This window comes from Apteryx mantelli, chromosome 31, assembly GCF_036417845.1.
Source record: "Apteryx mantelli isolate bAptMan1 chromosome 31, bAptMan1.hap1, whole genome shotgun sequence".
NCBI classification, from domain to species: Eukaryota; Metazoa; Chordata; class Aves; order Apterygiformes; family Apterygidae; genus Apteryx; species Apteryx mantelli.
The window spans coordinates 1,096,257-1,116,759 of NC_090008.1; the positions used below are offsets into that span (position 1 = coordinate 1,096,257).

At 50.0% G+C, this 20,503-nt stretch overlaps 4 protein-coding genes across 4 annotated transcripts; 2 read left to right on the forward strand and 2 right to left on the reverse strand.

Annotated features, from left to right (window-relative positions):
- Window positions 1-1,350: 1,350 nt before the first annotated feature.
- On the reverse strand, window positions 1,351-14,430 carry LOC106491436 (uncharacterized). The gene is made up of 5 exons (XM_067313121.1): window positions 14,193-14,430; window positions 12,929-13,071; window positions 8,909-9,137; window positions 1,722-1,868; window positions 1,351-1,622 (listed from the first exon to the last, which is right to left on the reverse strand). The coding sequence occupies exons 1-5, from the start codon at window positions 14,428-14,430 to the stop codon at window positions 1,351-1,353; spliced, it is 1,029 nt and encodes a 342-aa protein (XP_067169222.1).
- On the forward strand, window positions 6,084-7,673 carry LOC106491429 (uncharacterized). The gene has a single exon (XM_013951032.2). The coding sequence runs from the start codon at window positions 6,084-6,086 to the stop codon at window positions 7,671-7,673; it is 1,590 nt and encodes a 529-aa protein (XP_013806486.2).
- A 658-nt stretch (window positions 14,431-15,088) lies between the features above and the next one.
- On the forward strand, window positions 15,089-16,500 carry LOC136994575 (scale keratin-like). Its single transcript, XM_067313122.1, has 2 exons — window positions 15,089-15,103; window positions 16,114-16,500. Exons 1-2 carry the CDS (start codon window positions 15,089-15,091, stop codon window positions 16,498-16,500), a joined length of 402 nt encoding a protein of 133 aa, XP_067169223.1.
- A 3,088-nt stretch (window positions 16,501-19,588) lies between these two features.
- Window positions 19,589-19,954, reverse strand: LOC136994576 (scale keratin-like). The gene has a single exon (XM_067313123.1). The coding sequence runs from the start codon at window positions 19,952-19,954 to the stop codon at window positions 19,589-19,591; it is 366 nt and encodes a 121-aa protein (XP_067169224.1).
- Between the last annotated feature and the right edge of the window lie 549 nt (window positions 19,955-20,503).

Below are 20,503 nucleotides of genomic sequence, written 5' to 3' on the forward strand. Positions count from 1 at the left end.
TAACACAGTAAGACATGTAACTTGCTGTAAAGCGTTACCTTGAAATGAATGATTGTTTTCATTCATCTTGAACCTTATTGCTTCCTATGCTGTACATTTTTTTTTAATTCTACTTCTCACTCTCATTAAAGTTATGATGCATCACAGCAAGAGGCTTTTGGTGTTTTTTCTCTCCCTCCCTTTTCTCCAAGGGGGATTTGCCACTGTGTAAGTTAAGTGCCAGACAGATCTTTGTTTAAAATCACACTGTGCCAGATAGTAAGGAGATAATTCTAGATGTACATAAGCAGTGAGTAATATTGCATATCCTCCTTTGTTAAGCTATATTTTCCCTTAGCCATACTTCTCAGTTGCAGCATCAAATAATCATTCCTAGCTAACAAAGTGGAGAAGAGAGGTTTGAGAACTAACATTGTCTTATAGGCAATATACCTTTTCATCCCTTAGTCTTCTGTTTCCTTAGACCTATCCTGATTACATATTATTAAAAACAAAAACAAACAAAAAAGATCCCCCACACTCAAGTCTCTGGTTTTGTTTTGCTTAGCCACTTTTTAGACAATGAAGGAGCATTTGCTACCAACAAAGAAAAGTAGTAAATAGTTTAGAAAAAAAGAGACATAAGATTAACAAATCAAAGGGGAAAAAAGTATGCATGAGTCTTCCTTTGCCTGCTTGTCAGTTTAGGAATGTTGCAATTATATGATAGTTGGTTGCTAAATTACAAGGTGATTTCGGGGCCTTTGAGGTGTCATCAGAAATCCTCAGAGCAATAACAATTATCCCAAGCATTCTGAAACTTAGGAAGGATAATGATTTTTAAATTGCTTAACAAACATTCATTACCTCAATGCTATTGATGCCTTAAGGATGCCAGTTAAACTTTCATTTCACATTTTGAAAAGAGATTGAACAGGGCAGATTACCCAATATATTACTGCAGCCCAACACTGAGTTTTGCTCAGAGAGGAGGCTGAAGGAAGTATGAAAACCAAAGAAAGAGGCTCACATGCAACACTACAGATTTTTAATGTGAAAGAGGGCTGGAGCAGGCAATTGTGAAAAGTAAAGCCGAGACAAGGCAAAACCACGTGATGTTGGGTGGAACACAGTCCTGCTCAGGGCCCAATGGACAGCCAGTGTGGCAGAAAGACGAGGGGGATGCCGAGGCCAAGTCGTGCAAACAGGGCACAGGGTGGCCAAGGAGAGCAGGACACGTGCAGCCTCCTCCTGCCCCCACTCCAGGGTGGGTGACGGGTGCTGCCAGCCCCCAGGGCTCTTGCTCCATGTCTCCATGCCATGGTCCTTGCTTCTGGGCTGCCGCTGGCTCTGGGTATTGCCCCGGTGCCTTTAGAAAGACCCACAGCTCCCTCGGCGGGACCTGCCCCAGCTTTGGGAGTAGGGACGGCTATACCCTGTGCTGCAGGAGGAGAAGCCAGAGCTGTACGACCTCCTGCTGCTGCCAAAGCCCAGGGAGCCGTGTTGGCCCCCAAAGCCCCGGGAGCCTCTGTAACCCTGGGAGCCCCCATAACCCCGGGAGCCCCCATAGCCTGGGAAGCCGCCACAGCCTGATGAGCCCCCAAAGCCCTGGAAGCCCCCCAGGCCCAGGGAGCCCCCAAAGCCTGGGAAGCTGCCACGGTCTGATGAGCCCCCAAAGCCCTGGAAGCCCCCCAGGCCCAGGGAGCCCCCAAAGCCTGGGAAGCTGCCACAGCCTGATGAGCCCCCAAAGCCCTGGAAGCCCCCCAGGCCCAGGGAGCTCCCATAGCCAAGGAGGCCTCCAAAGCCCCGGGATCCCCCCAAGCCCAGGGAACCCCCTGAGCCAAAGGAGCCCCCACAGCCCAGGGATCCCCGCAAGCCCAGGGATCCCCCTGAACCAAAAGAACCCCCATAGCCCAGGGAACCCCCTGAGCCCAGGGAACCCCCTGAGCCAAAGGAGCTGAAGGGGCTCCCAATCTCAACTGGGCCCAAGGATCCCACAACACTCTCCTGAGGAAAAGAGCTTAACATGGGGCCCAGCACTGTCGTTGCAGCTGGTGGTGGGGAGATCACTGCTCTGGAGTCGGGGCACTGCTGCACGCATGGCTCATTGTAGCTGTCGGCAACTGGCTGAGGGAAGGTCACGCTGTAGGACTCCATATAGCAAGACATCTTTCTTGTGGTGACAGTGAGCCTGCAACACACTGCAGGAAACAGATCTGATGTAAGTAAATGAGCACCAGCACTGGGTTGGGACAGGATGAACCAAGCTCTTTAAGCAATGACTGACTTCCTAGCTGACTGGTTGAATTGTCAGAAGTTAACAGGGGAATCAGAAGGAGGAAAACATTTCCATTTTCTACTCTGAAGACCACCGTGTCTTGCCTCCCTTGACTCATTCAAGTTGTTACCTTGCATTATCCTGAACTCTCTTTTTGCCTTTTCGTTCTCACTGTTTGCTATATGCTCTGGTAGTTGTTCAAAGTATGACACTGTTTGACATTTAATTCCCCCCTTCCCCCCCACACACACACCTGAGCTAGGTACCTGTGCTTGCTTTATAGTCAGTCAAAGTTAAGTTCTGGAGTATCATATCTCACTGTAAACTGGATACCTACATCTGGTCAGATATATCACATCCTAGACTCCACTTACTGTCAGGGCACTTAGATGTCACATATAGAATCAGACACCTTATGTTACATAAGGGGAATCCCATGCTTTATGTCACTGCTGCAGTTCAGAGCATGATGAATCTAGTTTATTAAGACTAGCTCAGACAAAGTGACATTTTCTAGTGTATTTGCAGCAAGTAAAAATAGAAGTGTCAAAATACAGCCAGTTATTTCTACAGCTTAATATTGCTTCTCCAGCAGTACCCAGCTTCAAAAAAAGATAAGGCAAATACTACCACGAAAAGTAGATATTATTACCATACTGCTATTTAAGTTTCTTAATGCATGTAGTTCCTGAATTCCCACTTTAATGACTGGAAAATGATTGTTGAAGATAGCATCAGAAAACTCTACTTTTGCCCTAGAAGGAACATCTTCTAAAACCTGCAATTCAGTAACCTAAGAGATAATCTGCCATTCCATAACATGATGTACAATTTAATAATACCCCCCCCCCCAAAAAAAAAAAAACTTGAAAAAAAAATAGCAATTGAGTCAAATCAGACTTACCTTATTGACTACAGGGAATAAGCCAGGAGATGGAGAAGGAGAGGCTTGGAGTGGAGAGCTTTTATATGGTTCTCAAACTGCTTACAGGATGTGAAACACGCTTTGTGCCTCAGGTGCTACACAGTAACAAAACAACCTCAATATTGAGAGATTTAATTTTGCTTGCTTTGCACTGCCGCTCCCCAGCTTTAAAAACAGTTGTGAAACAATTATCAATACCAACTCCTGGTCATCAGTCCAGTGAGTGATGGGAATCTTTCAGGCAAATGTATTCTATCAGCAATACAGCACCAGCATTAGGGCCATCTGCTATTTAATTATGCTTTAGGTTTTAAGAAAATAAGACTTGACTGTTATATGGCTATTGTGCTCACTGGGTAAAAAATAGGTATCATCTTTAGCATCAGTGAACTTTTGCTATGTAAACTCAACTCAATTTCCTGGGAGTCATCTAAGGAAAACATAATTTTTAAATCAGAGCCAGACTCAAGCTTCTGGTAGTTGGCACTAGGTGGCTGAAATCCAAGAAACTCTGTCAGTTCACATCAGTTGAAGATCCATCATACAGCCTCCCCAAATATATTACTATATAACAAAATAAAGAACTTGACCTCATGAACGAAGAGCTTGTCATTGCAAATGACAAAGTAGTAAATCACAGCCTGATTAGGGAAACAAAAGGAGTGACAATGGTTGGCATATTTTTAAATAATTCTGTTTCATAATCTCCATTTAATATGATAATAACAGAAACTGCAAGCATTAAGAATTAATGAGTGTTTGTGAAGCAGCTTAAAGTCATTATCTTCCAGGTGCCTCTCATTATTATCAGCAAATCCTGATGACACTTCAAAAGCACAGTTCTCTTACAATTTAGAGATAATTTAAAACCTATCTTTTGCAATATCATTAAATTATCAAACAACAGATTTGCAAATAACTAAATGATGCTGCAGAATTATCCCATTAAATGTATATATCTTTTAATACTATTTTATTTATTTCCCATTTTTTCTTAAGTGGTCAGTACTTCTGGAGAAAACAAAGAAAAACAGGATTTTTCTGTAATGTATTTCTAACTGAGCATCTAGAAGTCGGGATTCCAGATGTAATTTTTTGAAATGCTTGATATTACATTTAGGCAGGGACCCCAGATAAATCAGTCAAAGCCTTTCCCTTTCCTGCCTCTCTGCCAATGTCCCTGTGCTGAACTGTTCCTCTGTTAATTTAGTATTACCTGAATTGTCTCAGAGAAGCTGGGGGAAGGATGTTGGGAGATATTTCAACAGCTCCCTTGGGTGGTTGCTTATATTTCTGGTGGTGATGGGAAGTATCCTCTCAGAGAACTCTGAGTTTTTCCATTTAAAATGTTTTGAATTTGGATTGATGTAATGTTTTCATGATATTTGTTCTAATAAGATCAATAAAGTTTTTTGTGATTTCTTAGCTTCCCCTGTATCATTTGACAAGTGCATTAAATCAGACATAGATCTCCCTGTCTGGATTAACTTTGGATGAAATGAAAAGTTTAGAACACAAACTAAAAGCTTTGCCAGGCCTTGCTGCTTTCTTGCCATTACTAGCGATACTGAGGTCCCATCAGAAGTGAACCTATAACACATCAGCCCTGCCATATAAAAACATTTATAGATCCATAATCAAGTACAAGGATAGCTTTGTGTCCTCTTGGAGCTGGACTTCTAGTTCACGTTGGGTGACCTTCACCTAGTTAGCGCACGTGCCTCCCAAAGGCTTCTGCACAATGGAAGCACTTCCTAAGCATTAAAATGGGATGAACGTCATGCACGTTGGCTGCAGGTTCCCTGAAATCCCCTGAAATGGCAGTGATTGTTGTACACATTGTATCACACCCATATTAACACTTGGGAGGGACAATGATGAGGTGGCAGCATTAAAGCTCCCAATATCACGTTTGTTTTGTAGCAAATTAGGACCAGAGGTACAAAGGGCAACGTAAAGACAATGGTCAGAGAAACATATAAAAGCCTTCAACACCCAGAGCCCTTCTATCCACTTCTCTTCCCTTCATCTCCTCAGTGAACAAGGTAAGTGCAGCTTCACTCTAGAAAGACACTATGTCTATTACCATTAGCATTTATTTTAACTATGTGCTTATTATGGAGATGATTCTTTGTTTCCTTCTGAAAATTGGTCTTTGTTTGTCCAGATGCAGCATCAGGAGTCACTGCATTAGGATAGAAAATAGAGCTCAAAACTATATAAATATTTAGGGTGCAAGTGCCTTAAAAAGTCTGAATTAATATACAGAATGAATGAGCTGCTTTTTCTTAAAATAAGAGTTCTTTTCCTTGATTCTTATACTATCGTTTGAATTTTCTGATAGTGCATCCTTATCTATCTAAGATGCTAAAGAGATAGGTCACTAGTTTAGTCCAGTCTGGCATGCTATAATTTCTCCAATACTGAATTTGGAATTTCAGAACAAATTTTTGACAAAGGGGATCATAATGCATTCATGCTCTGAAATATATTTACCAGTGCAGGCAACCAGTGCAGAGATGTTGCTCCTTATCTGAACTACAAATTTCACTTTCAGCATTTTCCAAACAGCCTTTGCCAAGCAATGTCATACTTTGAACAACTACCAGAGCATATAGCAAACAGTGAGAACGAAAAGGCAAAAAGAGAGTTCAGGATAATGCAAGGTAACAACTTGAATGAGTCAAGGGAGGCAAGACACGGTGGTCTTCAGAGTAGAAAATGGAAATGTTTTCCTCCTTCTGATTCCCCTGTTAACTTCTGACAATTCAGTCAGCTAGGAAGTCAGCCATTGCTTAAAGAGCTTGGTTCATCCTGTCCCAACCCAGTGCTGGTGCTCATTTACTTACATCAGATCTGTTTCCTGCAGTGTGTTGCAGGCTCACTGTCACCACAAGAAAGATGTCTTGCTATATGGAGTCCTACGGCGTGGCCTTCCCTCAGCCAATTGCCGACAGCTACAATGAGCCATGCGTGCAGCAGTGCCCCGACTCCAGAGCAGTGATCTACCCACCATCAGCTGCAGTGACAGTGCTGGGCCCCATGTTAAGCTCTTTTCCTCAGGAGAGTGTTGTGGGATCCTTGGGCCCAGTTGAGATTGGGAGCCCCTTCAGCTCCTTTGGCTCAGGGGGTTCCCTGGGCTCAGGGGGTTCCCTGGGCTATGGGGGTTCTTTTGGTTTAGGGGGATCCCTGGGATATGGGGGCTTCCCAGGCTATGGGGGCTCCCTGGGTTATGGGAGCTGCCTGGGCCTGGGGGGCTTTCAGGGCTATGGGAGCTCCCTGAGCTATGGAAGCTCTCGGGGCTTTGGGGGATCTCGGGGCTTTGGGGGCTTTGGGGGCTTTGGGGGCTTCCCAGGCTTTGGGGGCTCCCTGGGCTTTGGGGGCTCCCGGGGTTATGGGGGCTCCCTGGGTTGTGGGAGCTCCCTGGGCTTTGGGGGCTCCCTGGGTTATGGGAGCTCCCTGGGCTTTGGGGGCTCCCGGGGCTATGGAAGCTCCCTGGGTTATGGGAGCTCCCTGGGCTTTGGGGGCTCCCGGGGCTATGGAAGCTCCCTGGGTTATGGGAGCTCCCAGGGCTTTGGGGGCTCCCGGGGCTATGGAAGCTCCCTGGGTTATGGGAGCTCCCAGGGCTTTGGCGGCTCCCAGGGCTATGGAAGCTCCCTGGGTTATGGGAGCTCCCTGGGCTTTGGGGGCTCCCGGGGCTATGGAAGCTCCCAGGGTTGTGGGAGCTCCCTGGGCTTTGGGGGCTCCCGGGGCTATGGCAGCTCCCAGGGTTATGGGAGCTCCCTGGGCTTTGGCGGCTCCCGGGGCTATGGGGGCTCCCGGGGCTATGGGGGCTCCCAGGGCTTTGGGGGCTCCCGGAGCTATGGCAGCTCCCAGGGCTTTGGGAGCTCTCAGGGCTTTGGGGGCTCCCGGGGCTATGGCAGCTCCCAGGGTTGTGGGAGCTCCCAGGGCTTTGGGGGCTCCCGGGGCTATGGGGGCTCCCTGGGCTTTGGGGGCTCCCGGGGCTATGGCAGCTCCCAGGGTTATGGGAGCTCCCAGGGCTTTGGGGGCTCCCGGGGCTATGGGGGCTCCCTGGGCTTTGGGGGCTCCCGGGGCTATGGCAGCTCCCAGGGTTATGGGAGCTCCCAGGGCTTTGGGGGCTCCCGGGGCTATGGCAGCTCCCAGGGTTATGGGAGCTCCCAGGGTTATGGGAGCTCACAGGGTTTGGGAGGTTCCTGGGGTTACGGGAGGTCTCTGGGCTATGGAAGCTCCCTCGGTAATGGCAGTTCCCAAGGTTATAGGGGCTCCCAGGGTTGTGGGAGCTCCTGGGGCTATGGGGGCTCCCAGGGTTATGGAGGATCCCAGGGCTTTGGGGGCCAATATGGCTCCCTGGGCTTTGGCAGCAGCAGGAGGTCATATGGCTCTGGCTTCTCCTCCCACGGCACAGAGCATAGCCGTCCCTACTCCCAAAGCTTGAGCGGGTCCCGCCGAGGGAGCTGTGGGTCTTCCTAAAGCCCCCAGGGCAATGCCCAGAGCCAGCGGCAGCCCAGAAGCAAGGACCATGGCATGGAGACATGGAGCAAGAGCCCTGGGGGTTGGCAGCACCCGTCACCCACCCTGGAGTGGGGGCAGGAGGAGGCTGCACGTGTCCCACTCTCCTTGGCCACCCTGTGCCCTGTTTGCATGACTTGGCCTTGGCATCCCCCTCGTCTTTCTGCCACACTGGCTGTCCATTGGGCCCTGAGCAGGACTGTGTTCCGCCCAGCATCACGCGCTTTTGCCTTGTCTTGGCTTTACTTTTCGCAATTGCCTGCTCCAGCCCTCTTTCACATTAAAAATCTGTAGTGTTGCATGTGAGCCTCTTTGGTTTTCATTCTTCCTTCAGCCTCCTCTCTGAGCAAAACTCAGTGCTGTGCAGGGAAGAAGTGCCTGGAATTTCTCAGGAGTTCAGACACCATGAGAGAAAACGAACTTCAGTTCAGCCTTCCATGTAGTTTTTAGGTGTGCTATTTAAATTTTTTGTTACTGTAATTTTTTTTACCATAAGACCACAGTAGCCAAGGGAGCAGGGGAAAAGCCCCACTGGAGATGGGAGTGGGAGTGGGGTTTGTGTAAGTCTTATGAACTGTGTGTTTCTGCCTGCAAGGGGGAATGGAAACCTGGTACTCCGAGCCGAGCTTCATATCCCATAAGACTGTTAACAAAGACAACATAAGGAGAAGAAAAAAACAGAAATCTGATGGTTTAGTGCAGCAGAACTTTATTGAGAAAGAAAGTAAGAGGAAAACAGTACAAACAGACCTGTCGACACAGCCACATACCCACTGCAGGCAACAACTAATTGCTTACACTGGGGTAAGACACTTCATGCAAGATTCTCTTTCCAATTGAGTTTAAAATCCTTGCATTTTAAAAACATATTTAGTCAATGACAAATATCCTAAATCAGAATTGGAAAGGAAAAAAAAAAAAACAGAACTGAGACAGGAAGTAATTACACCACTCATCTGAGTCAAAAGGAGTTCAACACTTCAGCAACCACAGATGTTTCAGCTGCCTTTAGCATGGCCCGCAGGCTCCTTGGAGGAACCAGCCGTACCGGCGGGAGATGGATGGGATGAGGTACCCGTTGCTGAGCATGGAGAGGGCTGAAACTCTGGATCTGTACCTGAGAGTGGCGCCAGTGTCGTATGGGGAGGTGGACAGGCTCCCCGAGGTGAGGTATCCCCCCAAAGCAAAGGAGCCACCAAAGGCGGGTGCTCCGGAGGAGCCCACGACGGACTGCTGGGGGAAGGAGCTGAGGATGGGGCCGGGGAAGGTGACCACCACGGGCGGCGGCTGGATGAGGGCCGTCGAGTCGGGGCACTGCCGGGCACACAGCTCGTTGCAGCTGTCGGCGATGGGCTGTGGGCAGGTGATGCTGGTGGTGGTGGGGCACAGGTCGTAGGAGGACATCTTGCTGGAAGGGAGGTCAATCTGCAATGGATAGGAATGGAGGAGACTAGAAGCAAGACAGAGGGCTTACAAGACTAAGTTCAAAATGCTGATATGAGAGAAATTACTGTGCTGTGTCACCCTGTGCTTTTGCATGTTTGAAATGCTGCTAAGCATTTCATTGAAATGCAGCTAAGCAGGAATGCCCTGGCTACCTGTAGCAATGACCTGCTCCCTGTCACACACTAAATCAGACCTGACTGCCCACATCTTTAACCATAAAGGTTAATTGCATCTTTTCCCCTACATCATGGTCTTGAGGGATCAGTTTATTGTTCAATATTTTGTGTCCAGTTTGCTTTGAAGTTCTGCCCTTGCACTTGCTCAGATTTTTTCTGACAAAAGAAGCCTACAGGCAGGTATTAAGGTAAGGAGATATTTGAGGACACCAGTTTAATGAATATATAAACAATATTGAAAGTAATTCTCTCACTAAAACCTAGTATTTACAAAACATTTTTGATAACCAGAGCATGGAGTGAGTAGGAGATACTATTAACAATGCCATAAGCAGTTTGCACATTGTATTCAAACTAGATTTATCCTTACACAGTATAAACAAGTTAAATTCTGCAGCTCTTGAATTAGTAATACTTTCTAAGAAAGAAAAAAAATCAGGGTTTTCAAGACAACCCCCATCTAAAAGAAAGCACCAATGCCTAAATCCTTGGATAGTGGTGGAATAGATTAATCCTGAGCAGAGTGAAGCTCTGCTGATTGGATTTGAAATTTCCAACTGTATAAAGACCACCCCAGGAATCACCATACCCACAGACTAATCTCTCTTCTGGCCTACAATGGATATCTCTGATACTGTCTGTAATCATTTAGTTTAAAGAACATTACAAGCAGTATTATCTACCACAGAATTCCCCAAAGTTGGGAGAACTCTCCTAATTCTTCTTATGTCCCTCAGGGTGTTGTTGGACACAACTGAAAAGGTGGCCATATATTAGATTTATCCTATATTTTATAAAATATTAAAATAACTATCTGAAATAAAGTATCTTCATCTGTGATTTTTACACTTTTAATTGTCGTGGAATACCCAGTTTCTGAGAAATGAGTACCAAACCCCCAAATCCTGCATTTACCACTGCTTTCACTTTGAAAAATAGACTAGTTATAGAGAGAAACCATCCAACACTGCTAAGAATCTGAATATACCTGTAAGAATCTTCTACATATATTCTGTTATATGTTACAATTAAGTAAATAGAAAGAAGTGAAAAAATCATACTCACTAAGCTCAGCAAGATGGATAAAACAGAAGAAGCGCCTGGGAGACCTCAGTGGCTGGCATTTATATACAGTTTCTCAGAATGCCTGCAGGAACTGAAACTCACTTTTTGCTGGAGGCCATGTTTGACTGCCTAACAGAAATTGTTTATCAACTTTTAGTGATGAAATTACTGTGTTCACTGTGGTTATGATTTTATTCAAATTCTCACATAGTGTGATGTTCATGTTACACCATCATGATTTCTTTAATCTTAGGTCTTAATGAGCCAGTTTAATCTCTGGTATCATTACAGTGATCTCACTGGAATTTCCACATGCATTAAGCTGACTCCACATGTTAGCTCTTCCTTTATTAAGTCGTCATAAGCATGGTTGCTCAAAGATTTTGTAAGAATCCTCTCTGGCTGACATGCACCTTTTTCCTCTATGGCCCTTAAATCCAACATGTAAATTAGTTGGAGACAAGTGACGCTTATCCTAGGAATACTCAGGAATTTGTCATTCACATCCCTAACTCGAATAACCAGAATGAGCTCAGATGGATTTCAAACGATCGTGATGTTCAGTTGAGATCATACAACGCACAGAGCAATTTACTGACAGCTTTTCATTGAGAGGGGTTGTCTTTTTTAATCTGTCTGTACATGTGGGAACTCAGTCTTGCAGAAGGAATTCTCTACCAGAACAGTGCATTGTTTTACTCCAATTTAAGGCTTTAAGTAGAAGTTGAAATTCAGCCCCAAAGGAACCCATGCTTCTGCCAATAACAATTTGAGTTAGGGAGTCAGAGAGATCACCATCCAGAAGGGCATTACATTCCACCTCTGTCCGTGATCCAACAAAACAGGTATGATTTTGAAGAAAAATCAAAGAAGCAAAGAGTTTTTAGTTATTGGAAAATGGCTATAAGATGAGACAACAGAGTTTTAGTTAGACTTAACCATAGTCTGAGATATTGTCAGTTCATGAAAGCAGAAAAAAATTGCAAAAGCTGCTCAGATATTGCTACTTTGATAACTGGACTGAACCACACAACAATTTTTCTTATTGACAGTACTGAAGCTGCAGCCCTGCCTGCTCCTTTTTCTCTTGACCAAAGCATTGGTTCAAAATTGCCTTTTTAACAAGTTGGTAAGAATAGAAATCCTTTGGGATTGAGAGTCATTGGTTTATCCATATGCTCAGAGATGTTGTGGGCATTAAAACTTATCAAGGGTGTTCTGAGGCTTCTTGAGAAAAAGTACCTTACAATCATTTTCACAAACATTCATTAGCTGATGGCCAACCCAGCTAATGCTGGGTGCTGTGTTAATGTATGAAAATGTGTGAGTGATTTAGACGCTTCAGTGTTACACAATAGCATCACTTTAATGTACAGGAGTCAAGGTGGTGCGTGCCATTACTTTAACTAGGTCATGATTTGTACCATTGGAAGTCATGGCTGTCATGAGTCAATATGAATGTAGCTCTTCTTTTCTTCCATCAAAAAAAAAAAAAAAATCCCTTTCAAGATTCTTCATCAAATCCTATATTAGTATGAGGTCACATTTGCTGTATAACAGGTGAAAATAAGTCTCTTCATTTCAAACTATATTTTTCAGAAAGCCTCTACATATATCTGTGATTATTTACCCTTCTTCTGTGCTTTTTCAGAGGACAGTCCATATGTTTTATTCACACTAACGTATTAATTCAGCAAGTCTCCTGTTGGGCCTGAGTAGGTTTTTAACTGTGTCCAAAGCCTTCTACAGACCTTTCTCATTGGCATCTCTGATAAGAGCCCCAAAGCAGAAATATCTGGTCTTAATTCATGTAATACCTAAGCTGAATATTTGTTGTTGTGATATAGCTTCACCCTGATATTTTCTTTTTCTCTTAAGGCAATAAAAGAACTGTGTTTAGATTTCTGAGTTTTCTGATGCATATTGCAATTTGGGAGGAGTTGTGGCAGGGGAGGTAAATGGAAACAGCAGCTGGCCAAAGTGAATATTTCCCCAACGGAAACTGCCCAGCATTTACTGCAGGGGAGGACAAAAACCTCTCTCCAGGCATCAAAAGTGAATTACTGCCATCCACATCTCCAAGCTTGGGGGGGTGACTTCCTCACCTAGATTTACATTTTACCATGAAGCCTGCACGTCATTGCAAGTTGTGGCTCATTACTCTGACTCGGGGCAACAAACCCTCTCCACATCAAAGACATCCACTTCCACTTGGTAACATTACTTTGTATTTATTAACATTATGATTTAAATGCTCTCTAAATTATATGTCTCTTGGGGGTTCCCATGGGAAAAAAGCGCTTATTGCAGATTTTCTGAGGCTTCTCAGGAACAAAGGATATCAAAGCACTTTAGAAATACTGACTAATGATTTATACATGTAGATTGTTTTGTTATTGTAATGTGATGTGCATATCCCAGTGGTGAGTAATAGCATCAGTCTAAAGGAGCCAGTGTCAGTCATATCATTCCCCTGATCAGATCATGCTTCATAGCTTTTGAGTCTGGCTAGCTCTGTCCCTGACCTACTTTCACTTTTGTGTCATCCAGGTCTGTCTGCTCTTTTCCCAGTGTGTTTACAATTGTGTTTGGCAGGAACTTGGCGGCCTGTGACAAAGGCTTTCTCTTCACATAGCTGAAAAAAATGACATCATCAAAATTTGTCTTCATTCCTGCATTTTAAATGAGAGACAGCAGCATTTTACTAGTTTGGAGACTTATTAGTGTCTTAAACTAGCTCTTAAAAATAAGGATGTCTGCCAAAATTTATCCAAACAGAGAACTCAGAATGCCTTTTTATGCAAGATACCGTAGTAGTAACAGTATCAACCAGAAGAAATTCATTATGTATTTACAATATATTATTTATCACCTGATAGTGAAGATCAACTAAAAAGAACATGAAACAGGAGAGCTAGGTGCAGGAAATGGCAATGCTTAAAAAAAAAAAAAAAAAAATCAAGAAAATATTTACATGATGGAAAACCATTATTTTTAACCTTCAATTCAGTTCACATTGGTCTCTCTCTCTCTCCATTTGGCCATGAATGAAAAGTCCTATTCAAAATGATCAATAGTGAAAAAATATCCAGCAAGAGGGAATGTACCATGTCATTTGGAAGGCTACAGTGAATACTGACTATGGCAGTACAGGAGAAAATGCTGTGGTTTGTGAACAGGTATACAGACAGCTGGATGTACAACATGTCGTATGGAAGAAGAACTAGGAAAACCTGAAGATTTGATGCAGAACACATTTATTGGCAAAAACAAGTGGAATAAAGTGAACAGAGTGTAAACACAAACAGAAAGAAGACAAGATGAGCAGCAAGACATGACAACATGAAGATGAACTTCTTTTGCAGTTGTCCAGATCAACCTATAAATACACTGACACAAATACAAGTACATACACCAGGTCCTGGCCAAACACAAGGAATAATAACTGTAAAAAGAATGAAAACTGAAAGTGTCACAGATGCAAGAGATACAAAAGTACATGTTGGGGGGAAGATCTATGGAAGATGAGGCAAAAAAGAAAAGATCCCAAAACAGGAAATGAAAAATTAGCTTCTCAGAATATATTAATAGCAAGATCAAATGGGATCAGCAACATATTTCAAGATTCTCCACTACTGCTGGGTACATGGGCTTGGAGGCCGGGTTTAGCAAGGCCCACAGGTTCCCCACAGCTTCTTGCTGTAGCGCGGCAAAGGGCAAGGGCTGCAGGAGGGCGAAGCGTAGGCTCTGCCAAAGGTGCAGAGGCCCCCCGAGCCAAGCGTGGCCCCGGCACCGTAGAGGCCCCCCAGCCCCAGGGAGCCGCCAAAGGCGGGTGCTCCGGAGGAGCCCACGACGGACTGCTGGGGGAAGGAGCTGAGGATGGGGCCGGGGAAGGTGACCACCACGGGCGGCGGCTGGATGAGGGCCGTCGAGTCGGGGCACTGCCGGGCACACAGCTCGTTGCAGCTGTCGGCAATGGGCTGCGGGCAGGCGATGCTGGTGGTGGTGGGGCACAGGTCGTAGCAAGACATCTTTCTGCAAGAGAGCTGAGCCTGAAACACACAGCCCCAAGGGCAGCTGCCGTGAGCAAGGAGACATCCCGGGACACGAGGAAGCACGCAGGAGGCTGGCGCTGCAGCAGCAGGGGCAAGAGCTGTCCCCTTTCCCCAGCTGCACCACGCTCTCCCCGTTCCCCAGCCAGCTAGCCAGACCTCATGCCCCCACTCTCCAAACCCTACTCTGTTCCAGCCTGCTCCCCACTACCGGGAGCCCTGCCTTCCCCACGCATGGCCACACCAGCCCTCCCAGAAAGACCCTGCGGACAGAGGCAGGGACACCGAGGCACACGACCTACCCTTTTCCTGAGCAGAGCGAGGCAGGAGAAGCAGGTAGCAGCACCCACGGAGGGACGAGCTTTTATGCAGGACCTCCAAGCACGGGGAGGTGCTTGGGGCACGTGGCCCTCCTCTGCTCACCCCCTGCCTCCTCCCTGCACAGGATGGGGCTGTTTTGCTGACGCTGTTTCCCCGTCAGCTGCAGCCCGTTGGATCAGCCCCTGCAATCACCCCACTCGGACACTTTCCAGCCTGTCACCTAATGGGTCCAATTAGCCATGGTGTCTTTTCATTATCTCCATGTGTAAGAGGGCATGCTCCATGGCAAAGACGAACTGCAAGCAGCCTTCATGCCATGAGTATTGCCAAAGTGAGGAGGTGCTGTTTTCCACCGTGGCGCTGTATCGGTGCCTTCTTTGGAGAGCGACACGGAAGGATGTTTTCCCCTGCGCTGCCCAGGAAGAAAGCCTTTTGAAATGCCTCCAGGAAGCCAGCGCCTGGCTGACGTACGCAATGTGGTGGTTATCTACAGAGGCGCCATGTTACGAAACACCCAAATCAAAGGCATCCACTCATGCTCTCCCGACTCAGCAAGGTGCAGCGCTTGCAAGCCCAACGCGCTGCTGCTCCATTGCTCCTCACAAGCCGCCTCTGTGGCGTGAGGGGAGGCAAAGCTCTCTCTCACCCTTTGCGGTTAATGGTGCAAGAAGCACGGACACTTGCGGCCCCTGTTGCCTGGGCCGAAGGCTAGCCCTGCGCCAGCCCCGACTGCCCCCGGCACCTGCCGGGGAGCCCCGTTGCTCTCAGATGATGCTCTCCAAAGCCTCGTCTTGGGGGGCTCGAGAGCTGCCAGCAGCTGCCAGCTGGGCCGGCCACGCTCGGGGCAGCGCCTCTCTGCTCCGAGCACACCGAGCTGCTGGCACGGGACGCAGGCATCTGCCCGTGGCTCAGCAGCGAGGCGGCCGGCAAGGAGCTGAATAAGCAGGGCCCTCTGCTTCCGCGTGCACCTCTAATGAGGGAGACGCGTGAGGTCATTGAGCCCAGGAAGCAGAAAGGGGAGAAAAGCCTTGCCAAGGCAGTGCGTTCCTGGGCAAGGGGATGCTGACTCACGGAGGGGCAAGGAGCCGGCAAGCCAAGTCAGCAGGCGGAGGAAGCACCGCCTGTGCAGATGGGTGCTGTGGCTGTGCAGTCGGAGGGGCTGTATAAAAGCTCTGCCTCCGCCAGGCTCTCCAGCCACTTCTCTTGACGCCTCCTCCTCCTCCTTGGGCAGCAGGGTAAGTGTGCAGGCACTTTGCCTCCTCTCCCCGCGCTCCCTCCGGCTCACCCTCCACTTTGCAAAGAGGCATTTGCTACTCCCTTGTCCTCTCTGCCCTCTTGCAGATCACCGTCCATCCCAGCAAGATGTCCTCCTACGACCTGTGCCCCACCACCACCAGCATCGCCTGCCCGCAGCCCATTGCCGACAGCTGCAACGAGCTGTGTGCCCGGCAGTGCCCCGACTCGACGGCCCTCATCCAGCCGCCGCCCGTGGTGGTCACCTTCCCCGGCCCCATCCTCAGCTCCTTCCCCCAGCAGTCCGTCGTGGGCTCCTCCGGAGCACCCGCCTTTGGCGGCTCCCTGGGGCTGGGGGGCCTCTACGGTGCCGGGGCCACGCTTGGCTCGGGGGGCCTCTGCACCTTTGGCAGAGCCTACGCTTCGCCCTCCTGCAGCCCTTGCCCTTTGCCACGCTACAGCAAGAAGCTGCGGGGAACCTGTGGGCCTTGCTAAACCTGGCCCCCGGTGCTCCCCCTCCCCAGCACACACAGGACCCCAACCACCACTGACGAATGGCTGAGCTTGTGGGCAGGGGGGGTGCCCAAGCAGCGCTGAGCATCGCCAGCCCCGGACCAACGCGGGGCAGCTGCGAGTGCCAGGTGCCCGTGGCGCTTCTCTGCCCCCTCCTCCTTTGCTTTCCTCCGCTGCTGCCAGGGCCTCTTGCCCAGCCTTCCCTGTCCCTGGGGGACCTCCAAGTGGCTGCGGGGCCAATGGGCCAAGTGCTGAGGAGGTGCCATTCAGGACAAGAAGAGCACTGTGTGGGAGAAGCCCTGCTCTGCAGAAGACGCCCCTTCCTCCCGCCCAACACGCTCAAGCCAGCCTCCCTGCACCTTGCAGCCTGCCCTCTCTAACGCTCTGCTGCCCTGCTGGGCACAATAAAGTTTTCCTGCATCCAGAGAGTGTCTCCCTCCCTCCTTCCATCCACGGAGTCCACGAGAGCCGGGGGGTCAGGTGCCCAGCCATGTGTGGGAGGGGAAAGCGGGCTTGGCCGGTATGTGCCCAGGGGACAAACCAGGACCCTGCCTTGGCCAGCAGGCGGGGAGGGGAGTGTGGGGTGCTGCTTCTCGCCACCAGCACGAGAGGTCCTCAGCACTGGCAGAAGGCCTTTGGTCTTGGCCGGGAAGCATCAGAGCTCAGCTGTGTGGCGGGAGAGGGCGTGCTGCTGGGCTGGAAAGCCAGGAAGGCTGCCAGTTGGCCTCCCCGGACAAGAGAGAGCTGGAGCTCCTGGAGTGAGTCGAGCAAAGGGCCCCTGAGATGGAGATGGGACTGGAGCATCTCTCATAGGAGGAAAGGCTGAGAGAGCTGTGACTGCTGTGCTTGGAGAAGAGAAGGCTCACGGGGGATCCAGAGTCTAGTTGGAGGCCTGTAGCTAGCGGTGTCCCCCAGGGGTCAGTGCTGGGTCCAGTCTTGTTCAACTTCTTCATCAATGACCTGGATGAAGGGACAGAGTGCACCCTCAGCAAGTTTGCTGACGATACAAAACTGGGAGGAGTGGCTGATACGCCAGAGGGCTGTGCTGCCATTCAAAGAGACTTGGACAGGCTGGAGAGGTGGGCGGAGAGGAACCTCGTGAAGTTCAACAAAGGCAAGTGCAGGGTCCTGCACCTGGGGAGGAATAACCCCAGTCACCAGTACAGGTTGGGGGTTGACCTGCTGGAAAGCAGCTCTGCGGAGAAGGACCTGGGAGTGCTGGTGGACACCAAGTTAAGCATGAGGCAGCAATGTGCCCTTGTGGCCAAGAAGGCCAATGGTATGCTGGGGTGCATCAGGAAGAGCGTTGCCAGCAGGTCGAGGGAGGTGATTCTCCCCCTCTCCTCCGCCCTGGTGAGGCCACATCTGGAGTACTGCGTCCAGTTCTGGGCTCCCCAGGACAAGAGGGATGTGGCACTACTGGAGCAAGTGCAGCGAAGGGCTACAAAGATGATTAGGGGACTGGAGCATCTCTCTTATGAGGAAAGGCTGAGGGAGCTTGGCCTGTTTAGCTTGGAGAAGAGAAGGCTGAGAGGAGATCTTATCAACGAGTACAAGTATCTGAAGGGAGGGTGTCGAGAGGATGGGACCAGACTCTTTTCAGTGGTGCCCAGCGACAGGACGCGAGGCAATGGGCACAAACTGAAACACAGACACTTCCATCTGAACATGAGGAAAAACTTTTTCATTGTGAGGGTGAGAGAGCACTGGAACAGGTTGCCCCGAGAGGTGGTGGAGTCTCCTTCTCTGGAGATATTCAGAACGCGCCTGGATGCAATCCTGTGCAATGTGCTCTAGGTGACCCTGGTTGAGCAGGGGGGTTGGACTAGATGATCTCCAGAGGTCCCTTCCAACCTCAGCGATTCTGTGATTCTGTGATTCTGTGATCTTATCACTGAGCGTAAATATCTGCAGGGCGGGTGTAAAGAAGGCAGAGCCAGACTCTTTTCCATGGTGCCCACCGACAGGACAAGAGGCAATAGGCACAGCCAGAAACACAGGAAATTCTGTCAGAATGTAGAAATAAGCTTCTTGCCTGTGAGGGTGCCTGAGCACTGGAACAGCTTGCCCAGAGAGTCTGTGGAGTCTCCCTCCTTGGAGACATGTTCCAAAGCCGTCCGGACACAGTCTTGGGCAGGCTGCTTGAGGTGGCCGTGCTTGAGCAGGGGGGCTGGACTAGAGGATCTCCAAAGCTCCCTTCCAACCTCAACCGTTCTGGCATCCTGCGAGTTCTGCCCACGCGAACGGTACTAGCTGGCTGAGACCCTTGTACGTGCTCTTGCAGGAGCACAAGGTCTCTCCGAGCCCCCTGGAAGGAGCCTGCACTACAGTCCCAGGTTTGATACCCTGCACTTCCACAGCTCCAGCCAAGGTCTGAGGTGCACCACGTGCAGAGGTCTCTGCCGCTGGGGGTCAGATGGGGAAGCATCGCCTTGGCTTTGCGTGCCAGGGCAGAGAGCAGAGTAGCTGAGGGACGAAGGTGGGGAAGCAGCACCGGGCGTTGGCCCTGCCTCCCTCCAAGCCCCTTGGGCAGCAGCGCTTGTGCCCGGGGAGGCTGCAGGTCTGCAGAGGCCGTGGCACTCCACGTCCCTGAGGCACGGGAGCCCCCTGCACTCAGCAGTGCCGCTGGGAGCTGAGCGGCGGCAATGCAAGGGGCAAGAGCAGAGCGCAAGGGAGCTCAGCCTCGCTCTTCTGGGGCTGAGAGACTGCCCTTGCCCGATCGTGTGGGCCATGTGCAGAGGGACAGACTTGGAGCCCCAGAGGACATTGGAAGGGAAACGAGAGAGGCAGGCTTTGGCTGCAGACTCATTTTATTGCAATGGGATGAAAGGGTGGACAAGGCCAAAGCAGGCAGCTGGTCAGCTCGCACTTCCAGCAAGGAATTGCTTCAAGCTTCTCTCCTGCGGTGGCTGTTGCAGGGAGAGGAAAATGCCCTGGGGGAGATGCTGCTGTCACACAGCTGGCCGCTGCCTGGAGCATGGAGGAGGAGATGCATGAGGAGGAGGCCGAAGGAGCTGAGGAAGGAGAAGAGATGGGAGGCATGCCTGAGGTGGTGGCTTGGTGGCCGGGTTTAGCAAGGCCCACAGGTTCCCCACAGCTTCTTGCTGTAGCGCGGCAAAGGGCAAGGGCTGCAGGAGGGCGAAGCGTAGGCTCTGCCAAAGGTGCAGAGGCCCCCCGAGCCAAGCGTGGCCCCGGCACCGTAGAGGCCCCCCAGCCCCAGGGAGCCGCCAAAGGCGGGTGCTCCGGAGGAGCCCACGACGGACTGCTGGGGGAAGGAGCTGAGGATGGGGCCGGGGAAGGTGACCACCACGGGCGGCGGCTGGATGAGGGCCGTCGAGTCGGGGCACTGCCGGGCACACAGCTCGTTGCAGCTGTCGGCGATGGGCTGCGGGCAGGCGATGCTGGTGGTGGTGGGGCACAGGTCGTAGCAAGACATCTTTCTGCAAGAGAGCTGAGCCTGAAACACACAGCCCCAAGGGCAGCTGCCGTGAGCAAGGAGACATCCCGGGACACGAGGAAGCACGCAGGAGGCTGGCGCTGCAGCAGCAGGGGCAAGAGCTGTCCCCTTTCCCCAGCTGCACCACGCTCTCCCCGTTCCCCAGCCAGCTAGCCAGACCTCATGCCCCCACTCTCCACACCCTGCTCCGTTCCAGCCTGCTCCCCACCACCGGGAGCCCTGCCTTCCCCACGCACGGCCACACCAGCCCTCCCAGAAAGGCCCTGCGGACAGAGGCAGGGACACCGAGGCACACGACCTACCCTTTTCCTGAGCAGAGCGAGGCAGGAGAAGCAGGTAGCAGCACCCACGGAGGGACGAGCTTTTATGCAGGACCTCCAAGCACGGGGAGGTGCTTGGGGCACGTGGCCCTCCTCTGCTCACCCCCTGCCTCCTCCCTGCACAGGATGGGGCTGTTTTGCTGACGCTGTTTCCCCGTCAGCTGCAGCCCGTTGGATCAGCCCCTGCAATCACCCCACTCGGACACTT